Source organism: Aquila chrysaetos, chromosome 21, assembly GCF_900496995.4.
Source record: "Aquila chrysaetos chrysaetos chromosome 21, bAquChr1.4, whole genome shotgun sequence".
NCBI lineage: Eukaryota > Metazoa > Chordata > Aves > Accipitriformes > Accipitridae > Aquila > Aquila chrysaetos.
The window spans coordinates 373,244-390,258 of NC_044024.1; the positions used below are offsets into that span (position 1 = coordinate 373,244).

Below are 17,015 nucleotides of genomic sequence, written 5' to 3' on the forward strand. Positions count from 1 at the left end.
CTTTGTCCGACTGATGACACTTTGACTTCCCCAGAACCTTTAGGGGCGTTTCATCATCAAGTGCAAAATCCACAATTTCTCTCTGAAAACAAGGACAAAAGGAGAAGGGAAAGCAAGCTAACTCCTGAGAGAACTGATAGCAGGGATGACATTGCTTAAAATAACTGCCTCAGCCTAGCACAGCACAGAGGGTCTTTCCCAGCTAGGTCAAGACCAGCAGTGGTGGAAATACAGGCAGGGAGGGAAGAGCTCATGGTGCTGGCTGCATTGCTGTTCTTTTGTTCATACAGAGCTCGGCTCTCTCCCCTTTGAAGACCCAAGGCTACTGGTCTGGATGGCTGTACCCATCACACCACTTACAGAAAGGACAAGCTCTTTTCTTCTCATTCTCCAAGCAGCACATGTCATGTCCACCTCCTTGCTCAGAAGTTCACCCTGTCGCTTGAATTCTTTGGAGTATGTCTGCTTCCCAGTTGCTCCATATAGCACTGAAGCCCCATATTCCCATTGCAGTAGGTTTGTTTCTGGGGTGGAGCTCAGACAGGTGGGCTGCTTTCCAGTAACAGTGACATTCCCTTCCCACCCCCTCCCTACCAAACACATGCACACATACACACACGCTTTTTTTAAACACCCTTTTTAAAGAATGAGAACATTACCACAGGGCTCCAAAAACTGCAGCCTCATCTAGAATTGAAAGATTAAGAAAACATGACAGTTTCCCTGAAAATTTCAACATTGTCGCTTTGTCATCACATTAACACACTATCCAGTTGTCGTGGTTTCAGCCCAGCCAGCAACAAAGCACCACGAGGCCGCTTGCTCACTCTTCCCCACCCTGGTGGGATGGGAAGCAGAAAATAGAAAGAAAAGCTTGTGGGATGATGCAAGGACAGGGAGGGATCACTCGCTGATTATGGTCACAGGCAAAAAACAAGACTCAACTTGGGGAAAAAACAAAATCAATTTAATTTACTACCAATCAAATAAAAAATAATGAGAATTAAAACCAAACACCTTCCCTCACCCGTCTCTCCTTCCTGGCTCACCTCCACTCCTGGTTTTCTCTACCTCCTCCCCCACAGTGGCACGAGGAATGGGAGTTGTGGTCAGTTCGCAACATGTCTCTGCCGCTCCTTCCTCCTCAGGGGGAGGAATCCTCACTCTTCCCCTGCTCCAGTTGGGGTGCCTCCCATGGGAGACAGTTCTCCACAAAATTCTCCGGCATGGGGTCTTCCCATGGGCTGCAGTCCTTCAGGCACAGGCTGCTCCAGTGCAGGCTTTCCCACGGAGTCACGGCCATCTTCAGGCCATCCGCCTCCTCCGGCGTGTGGTCCTGCACCAGTGGCAGGTGGGCATCTCCTCCACCATTCACCTCCATGGACTTCCGTCTCACCATGGGCTGCAGGGCCGTCCCCTCCTCCGGTGCACCTCCTTCCTCTCCTTCTTCACTGACCTCGGTATCTGCACAGGGGTTTCTCTCACTTTCCACTCCCCTCTCCACTGCAGGTTTCCCCTCTGAAATCTGTTCTCCCAGAGGTGCTACTACCGTCACTGATGGGCTCAGCCTTGGCCAGAGGCAGGTCTGACTTGGAGCCAGGGAAGCTTCTAGCAGCTTCTCACAGGAGCCACCCCTGCGGTCCTTCCCACTACCAAAATCCTACCACACAAACCCAAAACACCAGTCATGATTTTTCTGTTGTTCTCTGGAAAACCCTTTTAGTGATAATTGTGTGCCTTGCAGTACTATTGCAACAGTTCTCCTCCCCTACTCACTTTCCTGCTTAGGAAGAAAGACTGTCAGACTTCACTGGCTTTTTACACACTTCGTAAGAGAACTCATTTTCTTTCACATCCTAAACTAATTCCTCTGCTTTCAAGTAGAGGGATCTAATATGTTCCTAGGAGTGTAATTCCTGGGCACACACAGACATTCACACCCACCCACTTTCATAGGCAAAATAAAGAGAACTATTACAAAATCTACTAACTTTGCAGTCCTGAAGTTTAATGATTTTCACCTGCTTCTCCACATTGCAATAAACTGCATGTACATGTCGACAATTTTTTCCAAGAGATCATCACCAACCAAAGCAGCTGTTTGTTCCCCTTCCATTTTGAAATCAAGGTTTCCCAGTCCTTAATTTTTAAGTACATTCTTAACAAAGAGAAATAAAACTTGTGGTACAGGAAATTCAGGGAGAATGTATAAGGTCACTGATAAATACCTGTAAAGTGTGCCTTGCGGTTTGTGAATTTTGATGAACTTTTACATCATTCATTCCTCTAATTTCTCATTGGACCTCTGTGTACTTTGGGTTTTCATAGCACTAGGTGAGTAGCATTGTGTTCTACCCTCATTTCTGTATTGCATAGAAGAAGTACCTTTCCTCTCCTTTTAAAAGTGCTACCAGATAATTTTTAGCTAACGTCTGCTTCCTTTTCCTTTGGAGAAACTGTAAACAAATAGTCCCTACTGATCTTCTCCACACTGGTCATGATGAGTAGAATTTGCTCATTTTGCTTGTTCTTTTTTTTTTCCAAGCTGAGAAAGTATAATGCATTCGCACAGAAGTGGTTTCATGCTGCTCATCATCCTTTATTATCATTCTCAGTAACTTTTCTAGCTCTGTTAAACCCTTTCAGGATGAGAAACATCCTACATGCATACATAAGGTAGAAGCATTCCATGAGTTTTTACAGTACCACAGTCCTGTTTTCTGTTGCACTGGAATGCCTTTTCTAATAGCACCTAATACTCTTTTTGAATGCTGGTGAATTTTGAGCTGATGCTTGCAGAGAAGTGCAGATGCAGATCTTTCCTGAGTGTGAACAGCAAATCTGGGGGCCCACTAATCCTGTGTCTGTGTCACCAATATCCTCCTCACCCCTCAGATCACCTGTTATGTTTTACATCTGTCTGCATGGCTTTTAATCGAACACGGTATTGCCCTGTCGTTCACTATAGAAAGGTTCTTCCATAACTCTGCAGTACCCATGTTACAGATTTACTCAGGGCAGTAGAAATTACGAATAACACAGCTTTTTGGCTCCGTACTTGCCCTTCAGGCCTTCTAAGGTGGGAGGAAATTAATTCATGAATATCTACTGAGGAGCTGTAATTGTGAGTGCTTGCTGGTATTTTAAAGATGAGCCAGTTGTGCAAAAACATTCATACCAAAATAATGTAGGCATGTGTAAACAATCTTACCCACAAACTTATGGAAAAGTATCTAATATCTTTCAAATATTAAACATGCATTAAAAGAGAGAATAGAGAAGGTGAACTTGGAAAGAATGTGCCTTGTTGCAGTATCGGAATCGCCCAAGCTGTCCTGCGCCAAAACTATAGAAAGTGTGCCCAGACCTTATGGCGAGTGCTGCAGAAAGGCACATTGAGTACAGCACGATGGGTGCATGAGACATTTCTTCTTTTTGTACTGCTGCTCCTAGTATGGTAAGGTTCTTGGTTTTATCCTAGCTTTAATCTTTCAGTGTTTCTTTAAGGGCTATCTCACATTAAAAGGACATTCTACCACCTATGCAGCACTTGAGGTGGATGGGAGGAGAAACGCCGATTCCCAGGCCAGCCTCATTCTGTACTTCTTACCCAAAGGTGATGGGGAGGTTGAGCAGCCCTTGGTGCTGGTTCTACTCCTACCCCATGAAGACTGTGAACGCAGATCCTTTTGGTCATATAAAGCAGTAAGTTTAGTACAGTGCTCTTGGCCAGGGATCTGTATACCCTAGCTTTCAAAGGGCTTTCTTCTACAGAGGCGGTGAAAGGGAAGCAAAAAAAGCAAAATCAGAAGATCTATACAGCAGTCTGTAACTGAAGTTCCTAAAGAGGTTTGCATTTTCACAGCAGAGATTGTTAAGGCTCCACAAATTGTGAAGGAGCAAAAACTTCTTGTCCAACCTATTTTTCAGAGGCAAAGGTGAATAGGAAGATAAATTTTGCCTGGATGAAGGTACTCTTCAGGACGGCTACCTGTAGAACACTGTTGGTTATCATACAGTGTCCCCTACTTCATATACAGATTCTTCGGTGTTTCCAACATATTCATTCTTTTTTGTATTTATTTCTTCATATCTTTTGTTTTCCACGGGCTCCATCACATAGTTGTTTTCAGTGGAGGAGATGGGTGCCTCATAATGATCCGTACTTTCACACCTTGAAGAAGCTGCTGTTCTTGAGTTATGGCTGAAATCAAAATACAATATGAAAGAATAGTTGCAACCAGAGTAGACAAAGCATCTCCCAACCATCAAGATTTTGAGCAAGATTGTTGTCTGATCCAAACCTATGTAAACCTGGGCCACTGGATTATGATAGGAGAGAACCTTGTCCTTTACTTCTAGGTGGCAGGAGAACCTTGGACGTTATAGCAGCATTGCCTCCAATCCAGGGAGAGTTTCAGAGGCAGCAAAAGGTATGTAAGCAGCACAAGGATTACCACCATTTCTTGGAATGGCACAGCCAGACAACTGCTCTTTGCAAGATACACACACACACATATATATATATAAAGTGGTGGAGGAATGGTAAATGGTGAACTGCATGCAGACTACACCCACCATGTAGCTTTTTGTATCTTTAAAATTAAGGTAAATCCTCTGAGGAGAAATGCCATCAGGGCAATTTGTTCAGTTGCTCAGGGTTCAACTGTTACTTAAAATGTTGCTTTATAAACTGCTTGGGAAACACAGCACCTGGGCAAACACTGCTGGCATGTTCTACCATGGCACTCAAATCATCAGCACTTCAATTTATATCTAGATAAGTGGTTCTCCTTTTATGTTTTGACTGGATTATGAGGCTTTTCAGTATAGCTTCCATAGGTTACAAGTAGATCAGGATGTTGAAACTTGAGTTTAGAAATAGCTGTACCTTCCTGCCACAGCTATGATTAAGAGAGACAAGTTCAGCCAAGGATATTTCAGGGATAAATCAGAGTATAATCTCTGCATCGGGAGCCATAGCTCTGTAGAAGGGGAATTCCTGTTCTTTGCATTTGAAAAAACACTGGGAATTTATCCTTGGCAATGATCTTCAATAGGCCTCATTGGTCTGAGGAGTTAATAAACAACTCTTGCTCATTTTTATGATTCTAATACTGCAAAGGAAAAGCTCTTTCTTCCTGCACTATGTGTTGATGTGGAAAGCCCACAGATCATCAGTACAATGTACTACTGAGCTAACTTTGAACCTCTTCATCCATGCTGCTTACGAGGCTTTTCATCCTGACAGGTAAGTAGCACCATGAGTTTGGTGTTTTTTCCCCCTGCTCTCGTGCAGGCCCCAAAGACCCATCAATATGCTAGAGAAAGGGTTATACTCACAATTTTACTTCATAGACTTGAACTGGAAAAGAAGAATCAGAAATGTGTGTCAATAATTTGCATTTATATTCACACAAAAAAAATTTCTACTATGTCTCTTCTTGATATAAGAAAGCGACCTCTGGAGACAAAATAAAAATAGGAACCGTAGACATCATGTTAGGTGGGTGATGACTCCTATTCCCAGGATTCAGTGCAAGAAAATGAAAACAACCCATATCCCAGCTGCAGCACAACTGGCTCAAAATAACTGGCCCAAGGTCAAAGGTAAAGTTGAGTTTAGAAACTAGAAGTTCCCAGTTCCCACAGTTTTTCTATTCATTAGAAGTTCAATAAAGAACAATTTAGAAAGAGGTTATTCTGGATTCCGTAAAAAAAAAGAAAAAAGAAAGAGGGCAAAAAGTATTTGATCATAATTCTTATTAATTGGTGGCACAGAGTTGTAGAAGGGTAATCAAAGAAATAAAGGGACAAGGAGAAAACTGTGGCCATCAGCATTAAAAAACCCCAACCCAAACCCCAGGGTGTTCTCTGTGCACTACCAAGTGCTCGTGGTGAGAAAGGGGACGCTAAGAAAGCGTCTGTCAGGCGTTTTCTGGCGTCAGCGCAGAAAAGAGGCGTTCAGTAAATACATCCTGGGTCTGAAGACTAGAAAGGAAATGAATCCGTACTGAACGGGGAGGATCGGGGGTGAGCTCTTTTCCTCCGGGTCCCAAGGGAAATACTAAACAGCAGCTGGTGCAAACAGGTGTGTTAGAGTAGCAGGACGCGATTACCGGCTGCCGGCTACCTCAACGGATCTGAGCGACGAGCTCGGTCGAGCAGGTAAGCCTGCGGGCCACCGGCTGCCCGTGCGGAGCAGAGGGACAGGGACGGAGCCGTCCCCGGGCGGCGGTGGGCGGCGGGCCGCCGAGCGGGCCGCCCGGGGGGGCACAGACCCAGGGCCCCGCACCCAGCGCGGGGATGAGCGCTGCCCGCGGCCGGGCTGGGGCGGGCAGCGCGGGCAGGGCGGGCAGCGGGGCTGGGGCGGGCAGCGCGGGCAGCGCAGGCAGGGCGGGCAGCGCCTGCCCTCTGCTGCGCGCTGCCGGCGGCCCGCGGGGACGGTCCCGGCTGGGTCCCGGGAGCCCGCTGCGGCCGGCGCCTGGCAGACTCCCCCATCCCCGGCTGCTGCGACTGGTTTTCCCTGAGGGAAAGGGGCTCCTCTGCCTCGTTAGATCTTCCGCCACCTCATTTGATCCATGCGCCTTTTGATGGACTGCCTGCGCGATGCCGGGGTGTGCGGGTTTGGGCTGGGATAGTTAGTTTTCTTCACAGCAGCTGGTATGGGGCCACGTTTTGGGTTTGCGCTGGTAACAGTGAGATGTGTTAGTTATGACTGAGCCAGGTTTGCACAGCCCCAAGGGCTGTTCTACTCCTCACCCTGCCCTGCCAGTGGGCAGGCTGGGGCTGCACAAGGAGCTGGGGGGGCACAGCCACGACAGCTGACCCCAACTGACCCACGGGATTTTCCAGACCATATGATGTCATGCTCAGCAATAAAACTGGAAGGAAGGCGGGGATGTTCGGAGTGATGGTGTTTGTCTTCCCAAGCCACCCTTACACACAATGGAGCCCCACTTTGCTAGAGATGGCTGAACACCTGCCTGCCCATGGGAAGTGGGGAATGAATTCCTTGTTTTGCTTTACTTGCACATGCGGCTTTTGCTTTACCTATTAAGCTGTCTTTATCCGAACCCAGGAGTTTTCTCATTTTTACCCTTCTGATTCTCTCCCCCATCCTACTGGGGGGGAGTGAACGAGTTGCTGCATGGGGCTGAGCTGCTGGCAGGGATTAAACCACAATGAGGTGCCAGAGCTGCTACCGGTAGCTGCAAGCACAGTACCAGCCCCATCCCCAAAACCCCTCAAAGGTAAAACCAAGCGGGGCACGTACAACACATTCAAGTTTTCCAGAACATTCTACTCACCGTCTTTGGGCTTTCTAATGCAAATGATAAGAAAGATGACGAGGAAAACCACAGCACCACAAACCACAGCAATCAGGATGACCAGGTACAGGGACAGGTGAGTCCCTTGGAAATCTAGAACAGTACAGCAGAAGACTTTCAGAGAAGCCCTCCCAGGTCACAGTAGCAGTTACATGACACTGACCGCTTCCCTGAGGACAACAGCAGCCAGCCCTGTCATGGGCACGCAGGGTTGTACTGCATGTGCCTGTCCCTGCTTGTCCCCAACCTAACAGCACCTTACTCACATGGCTCTGAATAGGTGCAACTGTGTGAGCCAGCCAGACTGACTGCGTACATCTCGCTGAGAGACTACAGCCATAAAGCCAACCGGCAAAGTCTCTCAATGCTAAGGCTAACTAAGGCTGTGAGCTGGGCAGAATAGTTGCAGTACGCATCATGAAATAAAGGGTCTCAGCTTTTCTTTCAAGGATACTGTTCAGTTGTATTTGGAACATATTTAAACCTACCACGGCACTGCAAAGCTATAGGAGGTATAGAAGATCTGCTGGAGTTGCACACTGGGGCTTTTCTGCTGTTCCAGCTTTGACACTCAAAGAAAAGACCAAAATGGACTACTGTTGGGAAACACAGCAACAACTCTGTATGCTCAAACTATGAAAGCTTCCCCCCCTGCTCCATAAAACCATCTGGAGTCTTTTAAAAAGAGAATAGCCATTAATACAAATTGCAGCCAAAAAGCAGAACACTAATTTTAAGGCTGAAGGTACTGACTACTGTCCCTAATCTCGTTCTTAGTTTTGTTTTGCTCTCCACTTACTCTGGGTTGTGTAATTCTTTTCTGGATATCCCACACCATTCTCAGGAGTCACTACTGGCATGGGCAGATCTGCAAAACAAACAGGAGTGAAAGGCTCACAGTGCATTTCCAATCCTTATTTTAGCACCAGGAGATCTGGGATTATAGCTGTAGGATCAAAAGAGAATGTCTCCATCACCTTTACAAGGCAGTGAAAATAGACAAACTCTATAAATGAGTACTATATACACACTATAATATATAGAGTATACTATATACTATATGCACTAGAGAGATACTACATATAGTATATATACACTATATATACTATGTATACAGGAACTATATATAGTATGTATGTCAATACACATACACACAGCTATAATAGTGGTGGAGCCCCATGGAGTCCAAGAGGTTACTGAGGTACCTCTGAACACCAGCTCTGTTTGGTTTTTTTCTGTAAGAATAGTCAACAACTGTCAACATCTTCCCTTAGCTCCTGGTCACTGATGCCGATTCCCACAACATGCTGTGTGATTGGTGGGGCACTATAAATTCAAATGAAACATAACCCCAAAATACAAAGTTTCCACAAGCAGATCTACTCTAGCCCAGGTCTGAATTCCCACATCCCACAAAACCAAATGGGAAACGACAAGCCCTCCCTGAAAACAACTGTCCTTGCTAAGATAGGCTGTTTCCAGTCAGATCTGAAGCAGCTTTTGCATCACTTGTATCTGCTACTAGAGATACCAGCTCTGCCTCCCACTTCAGCAGCTTTCATTCAAGACCGGAAAACAAGCAAAAAAGCCCTTTAAAAAAGAAGAGAACAGAACCCAGAACATCCTATATGGCCTACAAGTTAGGAAATGGTATTTCTAGCAGCCCTAAGACACATACAGAGCCTCTCCTACAGAGACACAGCCTCCCTAAGAGCAAGCTAAAAGCCCTCTGCAGACTGGAGACTGAGGAAAGGAGGATGTTCTATGTTCAGAAACATCTGGATTAATAACTGAGGCATATGGACTAAAATTCAATATTGTCAAGACTGCATTCCCCAGCAACCAAATCCACTGCTAAGCGCTGGTGTCAAATCCTCCCGCTGACTCCTTGTCCTTGCTGTCAGCCATAACTGCTGTTACCCCAAGCTGTGGTTGGCTAGCGTCTCCCCGAGGTTCCCACATCCCTCGGAGAGGGATGTTGTGGGCAGGTCTGCAAGGTGAACAAGAGAGAGGCTCACACAGGAGCTGGACCATGTTTGTGATGCTGCTGCAATACAGAATTTTCCACTGGTGGGCCAAGACCATGAGGAACCAGCCACCATCTAAGGACAGGTGGGGGACTGCATGCTAGTAGCGTTGACAACCATGGCCATCATTAATTCCTGTTCCCTTGCTGTATGTTCTGAAGTGCGACTGCTATGAAAAACAACATGTTGTTTCAGCCATAACCTCCATTCCACTGGGAGCCCAGCAGGCTTTGCCTCTTTCGAAGGTCACTGTGTGGTGTCCGACCTTGGCTCTGCGATCACAGGCTTCAGGGCTCTGATGACCGAGTTACCACCCAAGGAAAGTAGCAAGTCTTCCACAAGGAAGGCATCCATCACGTACCATCTTGCAGAGCCTGGATACATCAGAGTGTGTATAAAGCACAATGTGTTTTCCTGAAACATGTAGCCAATCACAAGGAACAAAGGCCAGTTTGATTTTTTTCACCCACTGAATTGCCACTCGTATGTTCCTCATACTCAAAATGAAGTCCTGATTCCTCATCTAAACTTGCTAAACTGCAATAGGCAGCATTACACAGCCACCAAGAATTTAAAAAAAGCCGAAGAGGAATAAATATGTGTTTCAAATACAGAACCTCTTCTGCATCAGAAAAGAGCAGTTCTTCTAAAGAGGAGGAGGGAAATAGAATACGGAAATAAAAAAGGATAGAAAGCCAGAGCCAGTGATGAGAGGCGCTTCAGAGTGCAGAAGGCTAAGGCTTTTTGCATTTTCTTCTTTCAGGGAAGGGAAGTAGGAACATTGTTCCGTTCCAGTACGGAAGGACTCCAGATGTTTTCTGTCCAGCTGCAGCTCTGGGGACTCACCTCTCACCGTCAGCTGAACGGCATCGCTCTGCTGCACAGCCCTGGCCCCAACCCTGTTTTCGGCCTCACAGTAGTACTTCCCGGTGTCGGAGGGCTGCAGGCTGTCCCACGCCAGCTCGGCCTGGCTGCTCAGGAGCAGGGCTTTCCCTCCCGGCACGCTCCTGAACCAGCGGTAGCTGATGGGGGGGGGACCCGTTGGCCACACAGGTCAGGCTGGCCCTGGCTCCTGGCGGGAAAGTCAGTCCCGGCTCGCTGGCCCTGATGACGGGCTTGGTCGCTGCAACTGGAAGACAAAGCAGATGGGGCCCAGGTCACGCTGGCCCTGGTCGCGGTGGGGAAGGTTCCTCCCCCCCTGCCATGGCAGTTCTTGCTCTGGCTTTCAGTGCTTTCCCAGGAGGAAGAGGGGCACCGCTCTCACGACACCTCTCTGCACAGGTTAAGCTTAGCTTAGCTGTGCCTGTACCAGCTCTGCCACCCATTGCACCTCCTACACAAGGGCGGGTTTGCTGGGTTGATGCCATCTCCGTTCCTATATAAATCACTACTGCCCAGGCAAAGGGAGATGGGGCACATGCTGATGAAGTTTGGTCAAAGAAAAGCAATGCAATATCCCAGGGACTTCCCCTCTGGTGCATGTCCCTTGGAAACATTGAGCCATCGGATACAGGTAGAGCCAGGGACAAATAGGTAAGAGAGGCCACAAGTCCTCCCCCAGCCCCTGAACTGCAGGGCACAGTATTGTGGGCAGAATTCCTCTCACTGACCTATTTATTGCTTCTCGCTGGAGTCTGACACTGCTCAGCAAAACACTCCTGCATTGGAAGCGGGTGGTCACTGCCTACCTGGTCTACTCAATTCCCAAAAGCCTTCCTGAGCCAAGCCTTCCACTCCTGCGCAGCTTCCTTCTTGGGTTTACCTTTAACAACCTCCACTTTAGTGGTGATGTCTTTTGCTATCAGGCTGTTGTTGCTGGCTCTCCAGGTGACCTGGCAAGTGTAGGTTCCCCTGTCAGAGACCTCCAGGTTCAGGATGTGGAGAGACACGTTCCCTGGGGTGTCCTTCAGGACACTGACCCTGTCCCTGTACTTGGACAGGAGAACGTGGTCACCAGAACTGTCCCTCCGAAAGACGGTGCCAGAGCTCTGGTCATGTATCACAGTCCACTTGAGTGTTTGCTGCACAAAGTCCTTCTCAGGCACATAGGCACATGGCAAGGTGATAGATCCCTTCCATATGCCTTCAACCTCACTGGGGCCAGTCAGGTCCAGAAAAGCTGCAGGAAGAATGGAGAAAGAAAAAAAAAAAAAAAAAACAATCACGGTGAAGGCAGCTCCTGGGGGATGAAGGGGTGGTGAGAGCATTAGCAAATGGAATCCACCAAATCAAAAGCATGGGCAGTCAGTATAGATGATGACGGACAGTCTGTTCAGGGACAGGCTAACAAAAAAGCAATGTGGCATGAGGAAGACAGATGGGAGACAGCTGATTGCCAGGGGCACTGATGTGTGCCACCTGTGCAGTTTGGCTCATGCTCTGCCTGGTGCTCACCTGCAAGCAAGGGAACACCATGCAGAGCATAGGATCAGAATTAGCGGATGACTTAGACCTGAGGGAAGGAGTTTGTCTCAAGCCTGAGTTGCACAGCTCCCTGGTCACAGCTGGTGTCTGCCCCTGCCACCTGATGTCACTCTTGGGGCTTTCCTGGGAAGCACCGCACGTTAACATCGAACCAGGGGTTTTATGGTTTTGTCTCCTCCACTGCCCATTTGGTCTTCTGAAAGACACTGCTTTTTCAGACTAAGCTGAATTTAAGCAACGGATCAAAGTCTAAAACTCTTTAAATTTTCCTATAAAAGTGAGGTCCGTTGCCTTTGTCTCAATACACCTTTGTCATTCCTGGGGCTGAACCTATGATTCCACAGACATTTCTTTACCCTTTCCTCCTGGTTTCCAAACCTCCCCTTTCCTGGGGACACAAGAACTAACCAGACCCTTTGTGCTGGGCTGCTGGTTGTGCTCCACGAAATAACCATCACAACATATATGGGATCTTTGTACTTTAAGTACGTGGGCAGCGTTTCCATAGCCTTCACGGACCATTGCACTCCGCAGCCAGTGGATGTGAAACAAGTGAACACCAAGCCAGCAAGACATTGGCCTTTTTGCCATACTTCTATTCCCGAAACAGAGCCACCCCTGTACAAACACACACAGACACACCAGCGAGAGAGACGGAACTGCCCCGAGCAGGAGACCTTTCCATAGACTCACCGTTACAGAAGAGAAGAGGACTCATAAGCATGGCTGCTCTCACCAGCATTCCCATCCTTCCCAGGGCTGCAGCTTCTCCCTCTCGAGCAGGACAGACCTTCTCCCTCTAAGTCAGGGGGTAAATCAGGAACACTTCCCTTTCTTTGCTCACTTTGTCATCGAGAATGCAGGACAGCTGCTGATGGTTTTTCCTTCCGCTTTTTAAAAAACAAAATGTGTCTCAGTGACTACTGTCAGAGATGTGGGCAGGGCAGGAGCCCTAAGGGAGAGTGAAAAGAGGAAAATTTAAGAACTACTTCTACTCTATTTCATATTTCCTGCTGACTATGCTTTTTCACCCCTTTTGTTTTCTAATTTCACTTTAAAAAGTTTCCTTTGTTCCTTTTTATTCCTAAGCACCTATTTCTTCCTCTTTTCCTCTTTGCATTTCTTTCTAAATAATAAGTTTTAACACATATGTTACATACAAGAAGGTCTGAGAGAGTACTTGTAAGGAACTAAACAACCAGGGTCCTTACTATTCGTTTTCTTACCAGCTTTTCCGTGAAGCTCACCACTGTGTTTTAAATTAAGATTCATGAAACACCCTAAGTCTTTACATTACCAGTGTGAGACAGATGATCATTATAGGTCACTGCCAACTGAAATATTCTATTCTGTATCATTATATCCCTTTTAAGAGGTGGGGAATTTAGGTATTAAATTCTGAAAACAAATAATTTCCAAGAGCTGCAGGCACCTGGCTTGACCATCCCACTCTATGCCACAGATTGATCCTTCTTTCTCACATAGCAATTTAGCTGCTTGGTTGAATTGATTACTTGCATTCAATTAAAAACATGGATTAGGGCCATATGCACCTGCATCTCCCTGTAGACTAATTTGGAAACAGGTAAACAATTATACACCTAGAGAGAAAAAAAGGAACTTATCAAAGTAGAGTATCTCTGAGACTATGAATTTGTGACTTCTTAACTGCAATGAGATGTGTTATTATTAATTAAAGGTAATATTAGCTACAGTTAATCTGTATTATTAAGTAACTGAGCACTAGGCCTGTCTAGGAGAAGTATCTGTTCTCTACTGAAACATTATCTTCAAGAGATTTTACATGCCCTTTTCTGTCTTCTGTAGCTCTTTATTTTTCTTATGCTCTAATGACAAATCTCTTCTGCTTCATTGTATTGAGCTAAATTGATATGAGCACTTTGCTATCATCACATCCAAATTCAACATCCAGTCCTCAAATGCAAGTAACCAGAATAATTAAACAACGCAGTCAACAAAATCCTAGACCACGTTCTAAAGTCCAACCCTCCCTTAATGATAGTGAGACAATATTTGCATCTGTAGAAGCACAGTACAGGATACCAGAGCAATCCATGCTGCATACCTCATTCTGAAGTAGTGGCAATGTGGCGAAAAAAATATTTCTTATAGTCTTACATATGGCTTAAAGATGGCTCCACCTACGTTGTCATTCGTAGGCAGCTTCATTAGGTTGTTATGTAATTTAACATTAAAAACAGGAGATTTGTCTATACAACCCTGGGAGCTCTGATATTATCTTGTTCCTTTTCTTTTGAGGTCTTTGCTTTCATTGCGATTGCTTGCTTTTACATATATTCTTACCTTAGACTAATTGATAGCTCATTCTGCAAAACAATGGTGCTTAAAAGCCTATATGTATATAGAAGTGTGATTTTTTTTGACTACTTGTTATTAACATTGATCTAATTAAGACAATGTTATTGGTATGAGTTTGAATTTGGTTCTTTTCAGGTTATAACATCCTGATCTCTGTTTCCCTGAAGCTGGTGATTTTACTACACACAATTGTCATGCCTTTATTTGGTTAGAAAATCTTTATATCCTTGTGGTTGTTTCAGTCATGGCCTAGAGAATCATCTGTTCAATTAATTTCTTACCATCTCCTATATTTGCAGTTATACCTGTAATTAAAGAGGACATCTAACCAGCTTAAGGCCTAAATGCTTCTGAAAATATCCTACTTGATAAAGCTGAGAAAAAGGTTCAACAGAGATTCAAGAGATTTTGGGACCTGATTTCACATGCTCCTCCCTTGTAGCCCTGTATTCCTCCGTCAGAAATTTTCCATGAGATGCAACTCCAATCTGCAGTCACTAGGATGGGGAGAAGCAGGAAAAGCTTGGGTGGGTTGCAGTGTCCACATACTTCTTCGTTCAGAAAAGGAAGAGAAAAGAACATGTTAAGTTCAAATTAATTAAACTCCTTCCTGGGGAACACGGCTGGCTGGACAGGAGGGCAGAAGCTTAAACTGACTCGGACTAAGTCATAAGGGAACCTACCACTAACAGGGCATGTACGGACCAGGAAGCTAAAGCTCAAACTGCTTGACAAAAAAAAGATGTGTATATGTTTATATGTTTATTTATATATTTACATTTACATTTACCTTTATGGTTGGGGGGACAGTGGCAGGAGAAATCTCTTGTCCTTTATATGATGCGAGTACAAACACCTGTACACTAAGACGACCCTTGGTAGCACTCTCTTGCTTCTTCTTCGGGGAACTATGATAACACAGATGATACTACTTTTCAAAATGGCAATCTTGTTTTAGGAGATAGCAAAGCATTTTGAGCATGGACTGGATGAGGTGGCATCATACAGTCCAGGAGAGACAGACCAAAATAATTTTTTCACGTATTCTGGAAAGCTCTGTGTTAGCAAGCACACAGCAATATGAGATAAAAAATTGATGGCTAGGCTGCCGTGGTTGGTGTGGGGAGGGCTAGTCTGGAACAGTATGAAAAATAATTATGAAAGGAGCATGTGAGGGGCACTTTTCACTTTCTCACGCTGTGCTTGCTATGCCTGGGCGTTCTGCAAATTCTCAGCACAAGAAAGTCAAGGAAAAGCAGCCTTTCCTTCCCCACATACAGGACACTAAAACCAAGAAGTAAATGCGGCAGCTGTGCACATCGATGCTGGAGGAGGAAGGAAACTTGCAATATATTGAGGCAACGGTGATCACGGGTAACCGAAACTCCTTACGCATCAAGTTGCAGTGACATAGTAGTCCTGACCAGCAGGCTGTTGTACGTCAAGGGGTTAGTGACCCGCTGCCTCCCAGACCCCCGCGCTGCACCCACTGCTGGGCCCTGGGGCTTGTGCCGTGCTGCAGATACCACCTGGCTGCAGACAGACCTGCCCGGCTCCTCGCAATGGAGCTGTCTGTCTGTGGCTCCCCACGCCGACGGCGCTGACGTCTCCTTGTCCTTACTTTGAAGTGGAGCGACACGTTTTCATATAAACATCCTTTTTCTGGGCAGTGGAAATGATGAACAGATTTCTTTACTTTGAGGAGAATCCTACAAAGACTGTGAAGCCCACAGTGCCGGTTAACCTCGGTGCGGGCTCTGCACAGTGTGCCATGCCCAGATCAGAGGTCTGCCTGATGCTAGGGTTATCTATGCTCTTCCCTGTTTCCTTCTCGTGTTATCTCCCACAAACATTGTTTTAATCAATACCTTATGGAGCTGAGGTCCTTTCTTACTGGAGTCTGTGAAGAATGCTTGTGCTGGTGCGCTACATCTGGTGTAGTTGGCAGAGCCCCAGCAAGAAATAGCTTTTTGGGAAAGGACAGGGAGGCGAGGACCAGGCAGGTGCCAGGCTGGCCCCACATGCAGGCGTGAGAGCACTTGCACAATCTTTGGGCTGAGTGACTGTCCTGTGAGTTGGCAAACAGGGACAGAGTAATCTGGGTGTCCCAGCCCAGCTGAAATATCAACTTGTCTCTGAAAGGAAAAGGAAAGGGTGGTAAAAAAAAAACCAAAAAAAACCCAGCAGAATTTACATTGTAGGTGGTTGTTACTAACACACTTTCCAAACAGTTCTGGTAAGTTTTGACCAGGCAGAGAGTTACAAAAGACTGAGATATGGGAAGAGCTGGTGTGGGTACCGCAGCAACAAGAAGAGCTGATGAAAGAGCAGGAGCTGCTGTGCCAGCTGGGGGGACAGCCGTGGTCCTGGCAGCAGGTACAAGGCTGAGGCCTGGATCCTGCAATGTGGGACCATGAGTTACGAACAAGCAACAGGGACCGTGGACAGCCTTTCAGACTGTCTCTGTGTGAGATGGCATCCAGGGAGAATTGTAGAGCGTGGTTGAAACTTACCAGCAAAAAAACGGGGAAGAAACTAGGGCAATGGCTCTAGAATAGAATTGTTGATTTCAGTAATGTTTTTTCTTTTTAAACAAATGCATAAGGGAATGAATCTAGAAATCAGAATAGAAGTTAATGTTAAAGGAAGAAGGCACAGATAAGTATTAGAAGATACTCAAACCCGTCTGATAATCCACCTTAACAGCTGTAGTCTAGTGAATCTAAGTTAACCTTGTATGATACATGACCTTAAGGTGCCAACACCTTCCTTTTAAAGGAAAGGAAAGAGAAGATGGTGTCTCAGTAAATATACCAACCGCTGATTTAAACTAAAATGTAAAGTTTGTCTGTTTATTATAGAGAAGACGGGGGAGATGGAGAAATGGAGGCAG

At 46.0% G+C, this 17,015-nt stretch overlaps 1 protein-coding gene across 1 annotated transcript; it reads right to left on the bottom strand.

Annotated features, from left to right (window-relative positions):
* Positions 1-1,987: 1,987 nt before the first annotated feature.
* On the bottom strand, positions 1,988-12,985 carry LOC115333780 (V-set and immunoglobulin domain-containing protein 4-like). Its single transcript, XM_041119136.1, is given in 10 exon segments — positions 1,988-4,204; positions 5,344-5,365; positions 7,311-7,424; positions 7,820-7,927; positions 8,131-8,202; positions 8,492-8,566; positions 10,205-10,391; positions 10,393-10,487; positions 11,121-11,477; positions 12,476-12,985. Coding segments are annotated over 10 exon segments (1,278 nt in total). The 5' UTR covers positions 12,531-12,985; the 3' UTR covers positions 1,988-4,011.
* Between the last annotated feature and the right edge of the window lie 4,030 nt (positions 12,986-17,015).